This window comes from Megalobrama amblycephala, linkage group LG4 (genome assembly GCF_018812025.1).
Source record: "Megalobrama amblycephala isolate DHTTF-2021 linkage group LG4, ASM1881202v1, whole genome shotgun sequence".
Lineage (NCBI taxonomy): Eukaryota > Metazoa > Chordata > Actinopteri > Cypriniformes > Xenocyprididae > Megalobrama > Megalobrama amblycephala.
The window spans coordinates 20,198,338-20,218,866 of NC_063047.1; the positions used below are offsets into that span (position 1 = coordinate 20,198,338).

At 37.6% G+C, this 20,529-nt stretch overlaps 1 protein-coding gene across 1 annotated transcript in view; it reads right to left on the bottom strand.

The window, feature by feature from the left end:
• Positions 1-577: 577 nt before the first annotated feature.
• Positions 578-20,529, bottom strand: part of antxr2a (ANTXR cell adhesion molecule 2a) — a 50,939-nt gene continuing 30,987 nt past the window's right edge. The window contains exon 17 of the mRNA XM_048188179.1: positions 578-2,811. Within this exon, the coding sequence (XP_048044136.1) occupies positions 2,773-2,811 (39 nt within the window). The 3' untranslated portion in view covers positions 578-2,772. The remainder of the gene's footprint in view (positions 2,812-20,529) is intronic.

The window sequence follows — 20,529 nt, forward strand, 5'->3', positions numbered from 1 at the left end:
TTACTGTGAGGGCAAATTTATTGCCAACTCCTTTTCATTGTCTGTTCTTTTTTTTTTTTTGTGCATTTTTTCAAATGATTTCTGTGCGCTACTACTGTTTACATTTTAACCAGTGCACTAATGAAGTTTACATCTGCAGACCCATTATTTTCAGGGGGGGAAAATATCATGAAATTATATTATATTGTCAAAAAAAAAAAAAGGATCTCATACAAAAACATAATTATAATTAGCCTTGTGTATAATAAGAAAAAAATAAGTTACTATTGAAATTACATTCATTGGCCGGACTGCAGCGAGACATGACGCACTAAAATCATAAGGGCTGCAAGTGCTAATGTAAAAAAAAAAAAAAAAAAGACTAAACCTGACCTTGTTTTTTAATTAAATTAACAAATTATCATGACTAATACATTGTTTCTTTACCTTTTAATAGTGCACAGTCATCATCACTGAGTTGCTTAAAAACAAAATCTTTTTTTATATCCAAATTCTAAAAATCAAAACTTTGTGATTTTTTTTGCACCTAAAACAGGTGTAGTTATCCTATTTTATATTATTCTTTTTTTTTTTTTTCTTTCTTTTTTTTTTTACAAAAATTACTAATATTATTTTTTAATAGCTGGTGCGCTTAATTCAATATTACAAAGAATAATTCCAATTTGCGACACAAATACGAAAAGTTTACAATCAGTTTCTCTCCACACGCATTTATGGGCCCTAAGACATATAAAAACACACAGGAACCACAATCAATATGAAAATATAAATATAGGAATGTAAAATGCATCTTTAAAATAAAACATCAAAATAAAAGGTAAATAAAACAAGCAAAAACAATAATAAAGAGAAAGCAAAGCAGATGTGCTCTGGTGTGGTCGAAGTGGATAAATAGCATGTAAGCAGCTGGTAAAGATATTAAGCCATGTTGCATACCTAATTAACACTTAATTGAAATTCTGTGATCTGTGACATATAAAAGGAAATATATATGTAAAATAAGTCTGAAAAATACACTCACCTATCTATCCATGAAGTGCATAAGCTTAACTTGTAAGTGCCAGTCTGAGAATGAATGTTTTAACTTCTGTACGTATGTATTCTGTTGTTTCTTTTTTTGGGGAGGGGGTGGAGGGGAACAGTAATTAATGTCCCTACAACTATGACGACAGAAACAAAGAAATAATTAAACGAGGGCTTTTTTCCCCCAATGGTCCTGCCATCTTGCACACTTGCATGCCCACCGAATGTGAGCCACTGCACCCCATTCTGTTCCCCCCTCAAACTTGATGGTTGTTGAACTTATTTTTAGTGTCATTTGATAAGCTTCCCTGCTTGCACTGAGACATCCCACTGACCCAGCCACTGGTCATTGTCTATACCACTTCCCGTCAAAGCCGGCACGCTTTGTCAGATTTCGACTCGAATATCCATTTTGCATCTGAAGTAGCGTATCGAAAGTGACTGGATCGTTCGAGCCTTTTTCTTCAGCTGCCGCCCCCTTCCTCCCCCACAGTGTTTCCACTGACACTGACATCATTCACGATCGTCGTCATGACAGCGCGTTAAAGAAATCTAAAATAAATTTATATTGCTCGCTTTTCTGTGCGCAAGTGGAGGGGGGAGTGCGACGTGGATAATTTCTGGAAATGAACAATACTCATCCGTTCGTCGCCCCTTTCGGTTTGATCTTCCGAGTTTATTGGATGAGGGCGTCACTTTAGCACAGCTGAGGAACTCCTTAATTTTACAAAAAGTGGTCAGACCAAAATCTATACAAAAAAATAATATAAAATACAAAATCTCTAAAGTTGCCTTTAGATCAATTAAAGTTTGATATTCCTGTCCCAAGTGAACTTGAGCACAACATTTTTGGAGATCAGTTGAGTGGACAGTTGTATTGATGCACTAGAACCTTTAACTGAAGGGCATGTTTCTGAATTGTGACGGTCTATGCGTTAGTGAGCACAGAACAGACTGCCAAATAAGTGGGGAGGAAGCACCAACCACCAAAGATAAATCTGTCCCTCAAAACCTTGCCGGAGAGCTTTGGTCACAGGGTGTCTTGCGGTGCAATAACGCTCTATTAATTTCTCTGCGCTGTCCTCGCATTGATAGAAAGGTGTCTTCACAAACTAAAGGGCAAAGTCTTACTGCGTCCAATACCTTAGGGCATTCTGTCTACAATTTGTCATGCGTGTGCACTTCTCAGTGTTAAAATGACAAGATCTCCAGTCAAAGAAGCCCCGCTAGGCATCCGACGATAGTGGGCTTGGAGAGATTTTTGTGAAGAGACATTGCCAAGAGGCAAAGTACTTCTGCACTCCATGAGCCTACTGGGATTAGTTCTACTTCCCAGCCAACGGCAAAGAGCCTCATCTCATTCTGCTTTTTTTTTTTCGTTTTTTTTTTTTTTTTTTTTGAAATAGCCTCCGTCTGTGTCCATAAGATTAGTTTTTTCCCTCAGAAGGCACAATATGGTCAGAACATGAAAAAGCCTTTGCTGTGCATTAAAGCTAACCAGATCGGCAGCAAAATCAGACACTTTTTTTTTTTTTTTTTGGTTAATCTATTTAGTCATCTGCTTGCCATTCAGTAGCTTGAAAGATACCAGAATTATAAGTTTTGGAAAGGCAATACGCAAGCGTTGAATCAAGATACTCTAAAGTGGCCAAAGACAAGCTATGTCATCTCGAGGAAATTATGCTTTTTTCTGTTGTCCCATCTGATATACTTGGAAGTCAAAGATTTTCGGAGCCTGGAGACTGCCGTCTATTGGTGCTGCACCCGATTGAAATTTATACAGCGTCCCTAGAAGAAAAAGAAAAGGTCAGGAGAAGATTTAATTAATTAACTGAATGATTAATTCATTTATTTTTAGTAATTCATGTTTTAGTATTATTACATTTATTAAATGATTGGTAACAACAACACTAATAATAATAATAATATAAATAATAATAATAATAATTATTATTATTATTATTAACATGTTTTGTGCCTATTTAAGACATGATGTCTGGGTGGTAAAATATAATAAAATAAAATATAAAAAAATATATATATTTAATAAAATATGGAAATAAAAATATTATATATATATATATATATATATATATATATATATATATATATATATATATATATATATATATATATATATATATATAGACCAAGGAATTTAAAAAAGGTGTAACTTGGAAAGTATTCTAGTTCCTTCTCAGGTCCATCTTACACCATGGAGTGAAAATCTTTCTTACTCCCAAAAGATGTAAAACTGTATGTACAGACATGAATCATCGTGGCTTTTTGTCACAATGGCCCTTATATTACTTGTTCATATCTGATTCTCTTAAAAAGTGAAATATTATAATACATATGGGCCCTGTTTCACAGACAGGGATTAGACTAAGCCAGGACAAGGCCTTAGATCAATTAGGACATTTAAGCATGCCTAAAAAAAAAAATATATATATATTACTGGTGTGCATCTTGAGACAAAACAATATATTTCTTTTAAGGAATGTCAGAGCAAGTTACTTTCAGTTAAAACAGCTCAAACATGCACTTTAGTCTGGGACTAGACTTAAGCCTTGTTTGAAATAATAATAAAATTGAAATGTATATCATATTAAATTACATAAATAACAAAAATATGAAGAGAATTTTCTTAATGAAATTACTGATCAAATTTTCCAGTGTATCATACCCTGTACCCTGATACAAACAAACATAAAAACAACAAACTTCAGAATAAAACTTCCCAAAAGTATATATCTTGATATAAGTATATATATCTATGATTAAATTAATCATAAAAATGTGGTTGTTGCTCCTGCTTTCATTCTAGCACAAAGTGTCAGTGTATCACCCACTGCTCTATAGTTTGTGTTTCATCAGCTGCAGAAACTGGGTGCAATGGCACCAAGAGGGAGCTCTCGTCTAGCGTATAACCACCATACACACTCACTCCCACACTCCCACACACACAAACACACACACAATTATCTGTGGTGCAGGATTCATTAATGCTCTACTGAACCCAAGCACTTTTATCATTGAGAGTTAATATATTTTCCCAAACATGTATGATTGATAACTAGTGTGTAACAACCAACAATGAAAAACTAACATCACAGTCGCCTGCCCTAGTTTCAAGTCGCAATTGGCATTAGATATTGGAAGAAACCCAGCGTCTTCATAGACTAACCACGAATAAAGGGCTTTATGTTGTCCCTGCATTGTAAGCCAAGTGAGGCGCACCCTCTGCGATAGATCTCACTCCGTCAACAAATAAGGCACATCAGATGCTGTTTTGGCCACCACTGATTGTGTGGCTAAGTTTACTGGATTTTGCAGGCTTTGAAGCAGAAACTCTGAAAAGCTGTCCGCCTCCACTACTATAGCCGAGATGGGGCTCTGCCGTAAGATTCGACCAGGTGCAGAGCAATACGGTCATATCCAAACCCACGGTCAGACCCATTTTAACTCTATCGCTCCCGGGCAAGAGCACTTGGCGTTGGATACTATATCTAAGCAATGTTACACTGAGACAGACAGAGCCCACCTGTGCCATGAGAATAGACGGACCATGGGCTAGATATCAAGGTGATATTACTGGATAGAGTGTTGTGGGTAAAAGAGTATGCTAAAGAGACATTTTTAAGTGTTACATGCAAAATGTAACATTCCCCTTGTGTTTTAAACTTGTATATTGTATAAATAATATTGTATTTTATACAAACCACTTTAATACTTGCAGTCAGGATCATTTTGTAAAGATAAACCAAATATCAGAGTCTCGGTGTGTAGTCTTTGTGCTAAATTGGTCAATATGCAGCTCAATTATCACGTATGGTTCCATGAAGAGACAAATATCAAACGACATCAGTTGAAAGTTCTTGAATGCATAAAAGCATGAATAATTACACCACACAGTGTTTATTAAAAATTGGAAAGGCACTTGATTGGACTGATCAGAGATTTCTCATGGTTTCATGCCATCTTTACGAGATCACACAAGGCTCAGTTCATCAAGAGCTTCACCTCTGTGACCCCACACATATGCTACACCTATACAGATCAGTCAAACAGAGGCAGCCTGTTGGGGGGGTCATCATTACCCCTCCATCTCTGCTCTTTGGAGCGCTCTTCGAGCCGCACCATTCTGACGGCCACCAGACTTTACAGAAAGATGTCTGCTGCTCTGATTAGCCGTGTGCTTGGGCACCTGTCCAAAAGAGTCTGCATGTGTTTTTGCATTTCATCTTCTGCTAGCCACTATCTGGAACAGCTTGATTCCCCCAACCCTGGAACTCCCAGAGGAGTCGTCTTGCACTTTCTGTTCTTTAAAAGGAGTGAGATCCAGGAATTGAGAAAGGTGGAACTTGGAAAGTAGCCCATGTACTTCTCAGGACCATCCCATTTCATCCCATATTCCTCCCAAAGATATATATATATATATATATATATATATATATATATATATATATATATATATATATATATATATATATATATATATAATACTATGTACAGACATTGATCAATGGCTATTTTTCAAAATGGCCTTCACATTACTTGTTCATATAGCTGATTCCATTAAAAATAAAAGCAAAATTATATTACAAATAAATAAAGAAATATGTATAATTTAAATGGTAAAATTTAAATAATATACATACATACATTAACACTTCATGCAATCAGCATATTAGAATGATTTCTGAAGTATGTGACACTGAAGACTGGATGCTGAAAATTCAGCTTTGCTATTACAAGAATAAATTACATTTTCAAATATATTCAATTTATCTCATTTAGAGACATTTAGAGACTTTGCATAAGAGAGTTCTTTCAAAAACATTTCTTAACCACATTTTTTTTCTTTCAAACAACCTTTCTTTCGTCTATGCCTTACTTGTAAAAACTACTGTGGCATTACACAGAATAAGGACTGTCTTCTAAACCCTTTCCACATATTGAACATTTTAGAAGATCAAAATGGGACAGGAAGTGCAGCTGCAAACAGGCCTAGGGAAAATGCCAGAATGTGAGCAATCCTGCACTCTAGAGCTGGCCCCCACTATCTCCACACCCATGGTCCACATACGGCCCACATAGCACCGCCATCTGGTCTGGTGGAGATTCAGAACTAAGCCAAGAGAGCCTAAAATCTAACGCCTGCTGACAACTTGGATAAATTTTACAGTCATTAAAAAGTGATATAGGCACTGAAACAGTGAATACATTAAAAGCCTCAAGAAAAGGACAGTTTGAGCCATCAGAAACAGTGAAGAAGCTCTCAGTTTTACGGTTCTGAAACTGTAGCTGCCACGGGTGAATCAAAACGGATCCTCTGACAAGCATTACATTTTGAAAAAAAAAAAAAGCATGTCAGTATGAGTCTCACAGGCTCTGGAGGACCTAATAATGCTCTACCCGCAGCTTGCTTTGAAAGTGAGAGTTGACAGCATGGTGGTGATCCCTGTAATTTAAGTCCACAGCCACAATGAGCCACAATGTCTTTTGGAGGCGCATAGACATCATAAATTACAAGGGTATAAAATATCCTCGCCCGCTGACACAATATTTACAGCAAGTCCTGCTAGCTCAAATCAAGTCTTCTGGGTAAATAAAGTGGCATATGATCAGCAATCAAGAGCTGATGACTACCGGATTGACCCACGAGACAGAGGGAGAATGATGGTTTTTAATCTCGAGACGCCGGTAAAAAATCCAACGCTGACATTAGGTGTCATGATGTTTACAAATTGGTCATTACTCGCTCACATTTTTAGCATAACATTAAATGCAAAGTTGACAGTAAACGAAAAAAGACCCTCTAAGTCATTAACCTCTACTCCCACATGGAAAAAACCTATATAAACATATATGTTTCAATATAGGTTTTGATATAGGTTTTACATATATGTGACATATATAAAATTGGCCGTTTTCCTATATTATATGTACATATATGTACATATATGCACACATATATGTACACATATATGCACACATATATGTACACATATATGCACACATATATGTACACATATATATATATATATATATACACATATATGTACATATATGTACACATAATATAGGAAAACGGCCAATTTTATATATGTCACATATATTAAAAACCTATATCAAACCTATATTGAAACATATATGTTTATATAGGTTTTTTCCATGTGGGACCAATTTCACGTGTTCGTGTAGCGGTGTGTTTTCTGCGTTGTGTCATAATCAAAGACAGACTGCGAAAAATCTTGCCATCAGGTCCTCACTTTATTCTGTATAACACAAATGGCAATATATGAGGACTTGTGCAGCATACAAACAGCATGCGGCAGCAACGCACAACGCTGAGAAAGAGAGATATTAAAAGTAACTTAAGTAAAGAAAAATAATCAACGAAACATCTGAATGTACATCACAGAGGGGTTTTGGATTACAATCATACAAATATATCATGTGAATTCAGCTGTTACATGAAACATGGCCTTAATTGAATCACCGCAAAAACTTTGTGCGACCTACCGCTGTGATGTCTCATGCAGACTGGGAAGCAGCAAAGTGCGTCAACACCCCAAGTCAGCATGGCGGCAGGAAACCCCAAATATGGTCATGGCAAGTGGAATCACAAAATAATTGTCTAAATACATAACTGCTACATTCACACATACATAAGTTCTTGCATAATTTTTTTCGTTAATTCTTAGTTTTTGCCTTGATAATAGAAAATATGAGCTAGGCATCATGTATGACAGTCAAAAATGAGATATGAGCTACAAAATGACCAGATCCTGCCATTAGCTATATAGAAGACATATCTTGTATGTATAGGGCATATATATGGATATGAAGAAGCAATACAGGAGACCTATATTTCCTGTATATGCACATATATGCACCTCAATTTTGCCTATATGTGGCATATATACACATATATGCAGTATATATACGCATATATGCAGCATATATATAGCATATATGCAGTATATATGCGCATATATGCAGCATATATATTATCATATATGTGCATATATGCAGCATATATGTACATATACACTGCATATAGGTTTCATATATGCGCATATATCCACATATAGGTTCTTTCCATGTGGGGCTATCTGCCTCAGGTCAGTCTTTACATTTACAGTTCCAGAAAATGCAGTGCATTCCATATAAACTATACAGTATATGAGTGGTTCTCAACTGTATATACAGTATATATTGGACTTATTAATTGACAACGTGACTACGAAGTTGAGAAGTGCGCTCATAATCAGTTTTGCTCTTTATATATAGAAGTGATATACAGTGCGCACCTCCGCACCACCAAGGCATGGACTCTTCAAGAAGTAGAACCTGATTTCACAAAGTACAACATCTTTGTTGATCCTGGAACAACTTTCCAATCAACCAATCAGATTTGAGAGACAAGTTTACAGTTTATGTCATTTAGGTTTACAACCAGGGTTAGGTGTTTCTACGTCAGTGTTATTCACCTATCATTTCCCTCTGATTTTAGGGATTAATTTGGAGGAGGGTTAGGTTTAGGGGTATGGATATGGGTATGATTAAATTTTCCAGCCCAGGCTCATTAGAAAAATGTGCAAAAGTTTCAAAGTAAAATGTCCAGTGAGTGGTGCTAAAACATGTTTAGTTGAACAGCAGCATTTAATAGACAGAACCGTAGATCACTGAAAAGCCACGCAATATCGCGTTCATATCGCAGATGAATCGCCTTCGATAATGAACGCGATATTGCGTGGCTTTTCAGTGATCTACGGCTCTGTCTATTAAATGCCACTCCATTTGAAAGCAGGTGATGGCGATTTAGCGGTAATCAGGGAACCGGCTTTACTGACGAAATGCGCGTGACAATCTCATGCGATATATCGCCCAGCCCTAGTCAGTGAAACTGAACATATGGAAATGGGTAAGTGATGCAAACTCCAAAATTCGTTTACAAATCATGCACTATGGTAAAAAAGTGTTTTGAGGTCATAACATAATTTTGCAAGGAGCCGCGTGAAAACAAGTCTTTATTAATCCAGAATCTGGCCCTGTAATCATAATTGTGTGTGAAAACGATTAAAAGTGCTTGCTGATTTACTGCCTCTAGTGTTCATTTCTGTTAGAAACTGCAGTGATATGTACGTATTGGTACGTATTTTGCATTTTGCAAAAATGTTGACAAAGGTACATTTTTCCAATGAGCCCGTATTGAAATTTTCAGACAGGAACGTTGTTCCAGGATCAAAAAATATGTTGACCCAGGAACGCGTCTAACTCAGCAAAATCAGGACGTGCCTTCAAGACCCCTAAAGGTGTCATGTGGTATCTAGCACCAAGACGTTAGCAACAGATCCTTCAAGTCCTGTAGGTTGTGAGGTAGAACTGCAGCGGATCGGACTTGTTGTTTCAGCTCATCCAACAGATGCTCAACCAGTTTGAGAACTTGGAGGCCAGGGTAACACCTTGAACTTTTCATCATGTTCCTCAAACCATTCCTAAAAAATGTGTGCAGTGTGGCAGGGTGCCTTATCGTGCTGAAAGAGGTCACTGGCATTAGGAAATACCTGTCATGAAGGGGTGTACCTGGTCTTCAACAAGCATCCTAGTGCCATCACTTCCCCAGGTAAACGGCGCACACATACATAGCCGTCCATAGCCGATGTAAAAGAAAATGAGACTCATCGGACCAGGCAACCTTCATCCACTGATCCAAGGTCTAGTTCTGATGCTCGTGTACCTATTTTAGGCACTATTTATGTTGGACAAGGGTCATCATAGGCACTCTGATTGCTCTGCAGATATGGAGCCCAATACGCAGCAGAGTGAGATGCACTGTGTGTTGTGACACATTCCTCCCATAACCATCATTAAAATGTTGTGTGACTTGTGCCACAGTAGACCTTCTGTTGCCTTGGACTAGATAGGATATCCTTCATTGCCTTCATGCATCAATGAGCCTTGGATGCCCAACACCTTGTTGCCAGTTTGTGGTTTGTTGGTAAATTCTCACCACTGCTAAACAAGAGCAACTCACAAGCCTTGCCTTTTCAGAGATACTCTGACCCAGTCGTCTTGCTGTAACAATTCGGCCCTTGTCAAAGTTGCTCAGATCTTAATTCCTGCCCATTTCTTCTGAATCCAACATGTTGATTGCGAGATGTGATTGTTTGCTTACCGTCTAATCTACCCAGACCTTAATATGTGGCCTTGTTAGCAGATAATCGACAATAGTTGCTTCACCTGTGACTGATCATAATTGTTTGGCTCATCAGTGTATACTATATATTACTGTATATTACATGTAGCTGAATCTAGTTATGTTTACTTATGTTTACTGTAGGTCTATTTACAGGGCTGGTTCTATACAATAACATTTTAAAGACAAATGCTAGTAGATTGTTTGCCTCCGTTGCCGGTCGCAAAACAGAAGAACATAATAAAATGCTATCATGACTTAAGACGTAGCTATCGCTTTTTATTTGTTATTGAATACTGATGATAGTTCACCAAAAAATGAAATTGTGTCCCACCACTCCTTATGTTGTATGCTCACCCTAATTTCGTTCCAAACCTGTATGCCTTTATTTCTTCTGTAGACCTCCAAAGAAGATATTTACATTTTAAACAGCATGAGGGTAAGTAAATGATGACAGAACTTTTCTAATTAAGAACTAATTTCTGTTTTTCAAACTATTTTTCAAATGTGTATCTTTCACTTGTTCTCGATTCCCAAAACTACCTGAATTCAATGTCAATTCAGTACCAATGAAGACTTGCAAAGGTTGCTGATCATATTTGGAGAGGACTTTCTCTGAGGAACCAATGTGTTGGAAGAGATCAAGTTTACAAAGCTCAGCTTAGCTGCATGGTCACCAGAAATGTCTTTTCCTGTGAAAGTAGCTTAAGCAAAGCTGCACTACATGTGCAGATGTTTTCTGCTCCCCATCCTGTCTTTCTTTCCCCGGGTTTGTCAGAAAAAGTGCACATCATTGCCAGCTAACAGCTCTGGGCACCATCCCCTGGTTGTTTGAGAGAAAATGCCAGTCATTTTGGCGGAGCGCAGGCGCTCACAGACGGCACAGGCGGGCACAGATGGCACTAATGGACAAGCAGAATCCAACAGAGGGAGCAGGAACGAGCCACCGAGGAGAGCTATTCCAAATAGCAGCAGTGAAAGCCAGGCCCTGCTCAGCTTTAGCAAGGTTACCACTGCAGCGTTTCATCATAAAGAATTTAAAGTGATAAAATAATCATAAGGGTGGAGAAATCAGTTTGGCCGGATGCCAGCGGATCAGATGGGAGGAGACTGTTCTTAGTTAAATACATGTTTCAGTATAGCAAAACAGCAGGTACCTGCTTCAGCTTGCCAGTTGAGGAGCAGAAATTGTTTTTTGTGAATGTTGTAAATCAATAAATGTTTTATGCTCTTGAGGTCGCATGCTTAAAATTATGTTCATTTTAGTGATTAACATACTGTTCATGATCATTTTTAGGCAACCTAAAAAATGAAAGTCTGCAAAATATGATATTGTTTATATGATGTAAAAAAACCCTTCATGTTTTCGCCAGTAAAAATAGTGATAAAATAAAATAAAAATTGGTTATATATTAGAAAATAAAACACGTCCTCATTGTGAAAGCTCTCTTTCCTCTAACAGTTGTTTTGGAAATGTATGCAGCAAAGTAAATGAACGTTTGTTTGTTTTTTTTAAACTGCACTTTACACAAGAGACAGATGCAAATTATGAGTGCTGTAATGTGCTTGTAGTTCTTGTGTTTAATCACCGAAACCCCTCAAGCCACTGAAAACTCCACTTCCTCACTTCTATGCTTGTATGTGACTATTTCCCTTCTTCCCCTCCTCAGAGAAATCTCACGACACTGCAAATGAGCATCCAAACAAAGCTGTTGGGCTCATCTGTACTTTTTCATTTCTGGCCTTTCTGTGGAGCTTCAGCTGGCCTGCAGTCAGGCCCCTAGACATGATAAACATTCAGCTGCACAAAAACCATAAGCTTGCATACAGGCTCACACTCCAAGAGAAAACATACTAACTACAATTTAAAAGTAGGGCTGTCAAAATTAGCATGTTGACACGTTTAACACTACTAATTTAAAAAAAAACAACAACTGTTAATTCATATCTTCAGTCTGACACTATAACTGTTGTTTTTTGTTAACCATAAACACTATATATACTTATATATAGGGTTAATTCAGGATACTTGGTACATTCCAAGTCACCTCAATAGCAATAATCCCAATTCACCCCTAGATATAAATTATATACACTATTGCCATTGCACAGCCCCCACTGTCGTTTTGCTTTATAGATATAAAAACCATTTCATTTAGGTGGACAACGGACGCTACAACTATATACTGAAAGCGTCTGCTATGCTCTGTGCAGCACAAGCTGCAAAGTGCCAGTTAATTTACATGCCGCAAATTACGTGCCCCCAGCAGAGCAAACGCTTTCATTGCCACCTTGGAATTATAAGGTTCTATCTGCATTCTGAGCAGTTTTGAGATATTGAGCTTCAAAGTTTTTTCATTCCATACTCCTTTGTAGATAGAACCTTTTTGTTTTCTAAAAAAAAAATTTAAATAATAAATGTAAATAAGTTGTCACAGAATAAAAATATGTAAATAACTCAATTTTGACAAAAATGTCATACAGAACCTTATAATTCCAAGATGTATACAGTATATGTATATGAAAAGGTAATATTATCAATTTTGGCAAATATGAAAGAAATTTTTTTATTTATTTATTTAAAAACCTTCTTACTTGACATTAAGCCTTTAAAAACTAAATGTGTTAACGACACATTAACTTCAAAAGAAATTAATCGTGATTAAATATTTTAATGGATTAACAACCCTACCAAAGGAAAAAAAAAATCTACAGAGTTGCTGAGAAGAAGAATGTGCAAAAAGCAGAATAAGTATCTGAATGCATGTTTGTGTGAACCTCCCTTTCCCCTTGGACTCCTCTGTCTCCCCTTTTGCTTCCACCAGCGTAGAGGCGGGCTGGGTCACATGCGATCTGGGCCAAAGAGAGATGGGAGGTATGCGACAGGAGTGCCGGTAATTGGAGGGAGCTGTCAGGATGGAGCAGTGTTGCGTCCATGTGAGATTCCTGCCATTTGGATAGGACCACACACACGTGCCAGGGCGCCTACCATCCCGTGGGGTGGCATGCATTAAAGCTAGTGATGAGGCTAATGTGTGTGGAATCGCTTCTGGCACCCAGCCCACAAAGGGGTCAATGGGTGACCTGTTAGAGAAACTGTAATGTAAAGGAACGTATTCAACTATTTAAAATACTAAATTTTAAGGTGTCTGGGACTGTTACAATCTAACTAACTCCATTAATGTAGCACATATTATTTTTTTTTCTTGCCAGTGATAAAAAAATATGATCAATGACTATTTATATGTTTATAATAATCACATATCTGTATATACTATTCTTTTGAATAAGGAGAAAAAATAACTAAACTGATATACTGGTAAGTGTTTTTTTTAAATACAGCATAGTCTTCATGAAATTTCTACATCCTGGGTGTTAAGAAATTAAAATAAAATAAAAAATAATAATATTAAAATAAAAAAGTTTGTATACACTTAATCATTTACTAAAAAAAAAGTTTCCAAAGAGTTGAGTCTGCACATATTCTCTTTTATTTTGATTTAAAACCTCATGATGCTTTTACGAGCAAGTTCCCCTCATTATTTAATGCAAAAAATTCAGCTTTAAATTACAGTAGAGAAAAGGTTTATTTATGTGGTGCTATAAAGCACAGGAGTGTAAATACACACTGGTTGCACACCCTGCTATATTCAGTAGTAACCCTGGTGATAAACCATCTTGTTATGTCTACTGGGGAAAATATGCTTATCAAGCCGCATGGTAATGTAAGCAGTAAATAACTTGATCATTGCACAGCAACAGTGGAAATCTAACAGCATGAAGCAGCTTCAGGCCACACTACATTACTAAGGAGAGCTGTGTGTTCGTGTTTTTTTTTTTCTTCCTAGACCACAACTGTGAGAACTGGGTTAATGTGACCTGAGTTGGTCAGACAACAACTGGTCAGGAGGAGAACACACACACACACACACACACACACACACACACACACACACACACACACACACACAGGTTTGTACATTCTATCCCCCAAACTACCCATAAATCTACCCATCACAGAAAACATTCTGCATATTTACATTTTTAATAAAACATTGTTTAGTATGATTTTAAAGCTATTTTAAACATGAGGGCTCATGAAATGTCCTCATATTTCATGTTTACGTAATAATACCAGTGTAATACCCATGTCATTATACAAATTTGTGTCCTCATAAATCACAAAAATGCACGCACACACACACATTAAAGCTTAACACTATACTTTAACAGAAGATCATTCTTCAGATACACATACACCCATTTAAAATTTTGAAACACTGCAGATTCCACAGTGCAAGCACTTACTCAAAGACAAGACAATTGCAGTACATGTGTAACAAAATGATTCAAGCCAATTATCACAACGAATAGCTAGAAATAATCCCATTGCGTCAGCCTCTTGATCACTATTGTTCAGTACTCCACACGAGACAACCCATGACCTTTCCTCTAGCGTTTGCCCCAGCCACCCATGGAGACGACCATGTCACACCTTACATCTACTTCTCTGCAGACATTTTTTGACATCTCCTCATCAGGTTCCATTAACTCACAGCTGCATTTCTATTGCAGGAAATCTTGATATATTTACAGAGCTGTAAACATTTCTCTTTGTGAGCTTTGGTTAGAGGTGGCTGAAATGCAACTTTATACACAACTGCCGGCCTGCATGGAGAGGTTCTTAAGACTCCAGCAGCTTCAAATACCTGTTTTCTGCTCAACCGTGACTTTTTATAGCTGTCCTTTTAATACAATTAAAACCTTTCTTTCATAAGCCTTTATCTGGCCGAGTTTTCTTGTGCTGTACTTACCCCACATGTTTGAATGGTATTGTATAAACTTTAAGTGCAGAAGTTAAGATAAGCTTCAAAATAAACACTAACTCAAGGATGTGAATTGCCTTAATTTTCTGCTAAAATCAATATATAACAGTATAAATTATGTATAATTTCAGAAACAACTGCAAGATTGTTTTCTGCAGCAAAATGGACCATGCATCATAACAAATCATAACCAACAAGTGAGATGTCTTGGGTCTTGTGCCCTGAGAGAAAGGGTGCGTTCACACTAGTTCGGTTTGTTTGGTTCATTTGGTCCGGACCAAAGAAGAAAAAAAAAACATTTAGTCCTGGTCCGATTAGCGTTCAGATTGGCAATTTGATCACCGAACCTTAAGGCATAGGGACACATTCACAACGTGATTGGTCGGATTTTATGACGTATTGCCTATTTTGAGACGGAACTTACCGAACATCCAAAATGCTGTGTGCTGAGGTAAATGCGCTCGTTGTGTGTGCATAGCGGTGCGTAGCCTGCATGTGATGGTATTTTGGCCAGCTGGGAAGAGCTTATAAAATGTGTAAAGTAGTCAAAACAGTGTCGGGAATCCATCCGTCACACACACAAATGATCTGCTGCGTGGAGAAGCGCGTCTGATGCCTGTGATGGGCAAACTCGCGACTATGACGAGAAAAACTTTTCAGCGGTCTCGGGCCACTTGTTTGGTGCGCACCAGGGTTCGGATGGCAGCGTTCACATATGTTCAAATGAACCGCACTAACCGAGCAATCGCACCAGGGTTCGTTTTAATCGAACCAAACATGACAAGTGTGAACGCACCCAAAGAGGCTGTAGCACAGCTCTATTCCCACTGTATCAGGAGGTGTGTCTTTTCAGCTATGCGGATGTCACGATAATGAGCTGCACGCTCAGGCTGGAGGTATTGTGACTGCACGTCTCTATTTGTGTGTGAGAGCATGTTTTTCTCCCATTAAAACCAAACACTGTCTTTGGGCAGTGGCGTCGGCCTGTTTCTCAGTCATTCTCTTAAATGAGGTTTGCAAATTCTATTGAATCGGCTAAAAGCAAATGACAAGGGGTTTGGGGGAGTGTGTGCGCTCTTAACTTTGATGGTCCAACCAGTGACAGCATTTAAGGCTGACTATGTGTGTTAGCAAAGGACAGGCCCTGTGGATGAGTGTGAGTATATTTGGAGGGGGGTGGGAATGGCTATTAAATGGAGGATGACAGGGAGTAATTATTCTAATGCGCTACTTTGCAGTGTGGCTGGGTTAAGGTGTCAGCTGCGAGTCATTAGGCCTGACATGCGCTGGATAGCGACGAGACAGCTGTCTCCCTCCCAGGTGGGCTGACCCACACCGCTGCCACCGTGCTAACCGGCCACCATCAGGGTGCCTCTAGAACCGGTTAGCCCAGTCCTGGTAGCAGCTATGTTGTATCCTGGCTAATGAACACAACCTCTTTAATTTTACTGCCCTAACACTCGTTAACTTTCTGTCTCTTAACTTTCTGTCTCTAACTTTCTGTTTTTCCAGAGAGGAAAAACATTAGCAGAAAGAATTTCAATTCCTAGCAGGTCAACAAGACAAAAAATAATTCAAAAAATGAATTATTAATTTTTGTTGTTTTGCCAAACGGACATGGAATAAGTCATCCCATATCCCAGAGAAGAAGACAGCAGAACAAAACCCCCAAAATGTAAGTCAAATTAATGAGGGAATTCATCAAGGATGATAGCAGCATTCATTTGCACATGCTGTCTTTTGTGTCTGTTTCAGTAAATTTTCAGTGAAAAAAAAAAAAAAAAAAAGCAATTTGCACAGTGCAGTTCCCCAGTTTGAAGACCAAGTGCTAGGTTAAGGAGTAAGGACTCCACCGCATGTCTGGATATAAGTCTGATTATAACACTATTCTTTGTAATTTGATCATATGATAAATCACTGCCATCATGATTGCTAGAAAATGCACACAAACATATAATTTTCTTCAATTTACCACCTACATTTTGCAGTCAGTAATAAGGAAACAACTGCCTCAGGCAAATAGCACTGTGTTTTATAAATAAGGTGCAGCCTATAATAAGCCTAATTAATGTAGGTTATTTTGACTTAATATAAATACTTCAAATGCAGTGCTATTTAAAGTGCTGTTTAAAGACCCTGTGTGGTGAAAATCAAGTTTTTAATGTTGTTTATCTGTCTATGTGGTGTTTCTAGTATGCTTTAAAGGTGCCCTAGAACTTTTTTTAAAAGATGTAATATAAGTCTAAGGTGTCCCCTGAATGTGTCTGTGAAGTTTCAGCTCAAAATACCCCATAGATTTTTTTTAATTCATTTTTTTAACTGCCTATTTTGGGGCATAATTACAAATGAGCCGATTCAGGGTGTGTGGCCCTTTAAATCTCGTGCTCCACGCCCACGGAGCTCGCGCTTGCCTTAAACAACATAAAAAAAGTTCAAACAGCTACTATAACCCTCAAAATGGATCTTTACAAAGTGTTCGTCATGCAGCATGTCTAATCGCGTAAGTATAGTATTTATTTGGATGTTTACATTTGATTCTGAATGAATTTGAGGCTGTGCTCCGTGGTTAACGGCTAATGCTACACTGTTGGAGAGATTTATAAAGAATGAAGTTGTGTTTATGAATTATACAGACTGCAAGTGTTTAAAAAATGAAAATAGCGACGGCTCTTGTCTCCGTGAATACAGTAAGAAACGATGGAAACTTTAACCACATTTAACAGTACATTAGCAACATGCTAACAAAACATTTAGAAAGACAGTTTACAAATATCACTAAAAATATCATGTTTTCATGGATCATGTCAGTTATTATTGCTCCATCTGCCATTTTTTGCTATTGTCCTTGCTTGCTTACCTAGTCTGTTGATTCGGCTGTGCACATCCAGACGTTCTGCTCTTGTCTAATGCCTTTCATAATGTTGGGAACATGGGCTGGCATATGCAAATATTGGGGGCGTACACCCCGACTGTTACGTAACAGTCGATGTTATGTTGAGATTCGCCTGTTCTTCGGAGGTCTTTTAAACAAATGAGATTTATATAAGAAGGAGGAAACAATGGGGTTTGAGACTCACTGTATGTTTTTTCCATGTACTGAACTCTTGTTATTTAACTATGCCGAGGTAAATTCAATTTTTGAATCTAGGGCACCTTTAAGACAAACCATGTGCATATTCATCAGTCAAAACAATTGCTGAGTATTTTCTCTTTAAAACTGCAGTGTACCAAAGACAAACTAAAAAATTTTTGAAATCTCCCCTGTTCTCTACATCACAAACATGTTGTAACCAATCCTGTCGATGTGCGGGGTGGGCTTCTGCAAAGCAGGGGAGTCTCAAGAAAAGCCAATTTAACCTGGTATATTTTTCTGTTGATATGAAGAATCAGGTACTGATTGTTAGAAGGCAGCTGTCTGACTCTGAGATGGTGTAACATTAGCAACATATTATTAGCTGTTTGATAACATAGCCAAAAAAAAAAAAAAAAAAAGGCAAATCATATCAATTACCATTACGTGTCCGACATAGAGAGTGATACATAAAACGAATTTAGGCTACTATTCTGATACATCCACTTGTAGATGAATCTGAATAATTCACTCTTCCTCTTCTTCTGAAACAGTTTCTGGTTCAAACATATATGGCTGAATTAATCCAATATTTCCACTTGCTATTGTGTCGCCTTTACTACAGTTAACCGAGTGGATCCGGTAGTCTGAGCAGGTGTAATTGAGTGGAAGCGGGAACTAATTTGCATATTCATGGAAAAAAGGAAACAAAATGCTTTTTCTCAGCTACTACTGTAAATGAAGTAATAAAAGCTGCCAGCATAATCATTTAAAACAATCAAAATGCTGTTTAAAATGGTTTTAGATGTAGCATAGCATCTCATACCACAGGAAGTCAGTTTTCCAGTCTGTGATATATAGTATATATATAATTTTTCTTGCTGTTTTGTTGGTTGTCACAGACTGGAAAATTGACTTCCTGTGGTGTAAGATGCTATGCTACATATATAATATTTATATATATTTTATTTGCATCTGTTCTGATTCTGGAGAATCGGTGCCCCCGAGCCAAGCCTTGGACAGCAAAGGCAGAATTACTGCTAATATATGCAACCATAACAAAAAGCAGAACTTTCCATATCGTTACGTTACAGAGGATCATATCAACCCATACCCGATGGCCTTACTTATGAAAAGTCATGAGTCTGTGCATATGTACCTCAGAGCAAAGTTCACATAAAAGACCTACGAAGACAAAACAGTGTTAACCTAACCAAAATGAGATCGCAACATCCCACGGACAGAGACGAAAACAGAAGCTGAAATGTTCACAGGAAATGTTAATGCTTCTGCTCTTCTCCATATTTTTTTATTTTGAACTTATCAATGTTAAGTCAAATGTTTTGAAAGAAGGATCTTCTGCACAGTATTTTTTTATTTTTAAACCATTTTGTGTTAGAAAAATCCACAAAAACCATTCAAGAAAATTCCCGTTCTGTTTTCAGTTTTCAGAGTCAGATGCAGGGCTTCTCAGCTGGTCAGTCGTGACCCAAAAAAATGGGTCATAGGCCTCTCTGTTTTTGTTGTTGTCAGTCCAGTCAAACTCTATAGATCCCAACAAGAACAGATTACACGAAATACGAATGCTTAATTTTAAGGATATTTTTGTTTACTTTTATACATTAAATAATTCTGCTTCATTGTCACCACTTGTTTTGTCCAATGTAAAAACTAAATACTGAAGCAAAACCAGTTGAGAACCACTTCACATAAATTCACCAACAAATAACAAGTACAAACCTAATAAACTAATAGTCAGACTTCCTGTATATGAGTCAGGGTTGTTGCACAATGTATTATTAAACATCTTGGGAAAATCCCTCAGTCTTTAAATGTCCTAAGACAAAAGTGTCAATATGACACAATGAAGTTATTACTCACATGAAGACCAAAGTGAACATCCATTATACCACACAAATTGTGCCACATCATTCCACTGGGCCCAAAACCAGAAACTCACAAGGCCTTCTGCTTCTCATCAGGACAACCAGTGGAGGTCAAACACACACGCAAACACACACATGTTGGGTTTTCATGTTTTATGGAGACATAATGATTTTCATACTGTACAAACTGTATACTCTATCCCCAGCCCAGGCTCATTAGAAAAATGTACCTGTGTCAAAATTTTTGCGAAACGCTAAATAAGTTGCGTCGTGCACGTTTCGCGACAGTTTCAGAGCGAAATGTCCAGTGAGTGGCGCTAAAAGCGTGTGTTTTTTTTCCCGGAACAGATGAACATGAATATGGCAACGTTTTATTACGTTGGAGTTTGTACATCACCGCAGTTCTGAATTGAAATGTCCGGTGAGTGGCGATAAAGCTTAATGCTCCATCACGTTTAATAACGTACATCTACACTAAACCCTAAACCTACCCGTGTTAACAAAAGCAAATGTGAC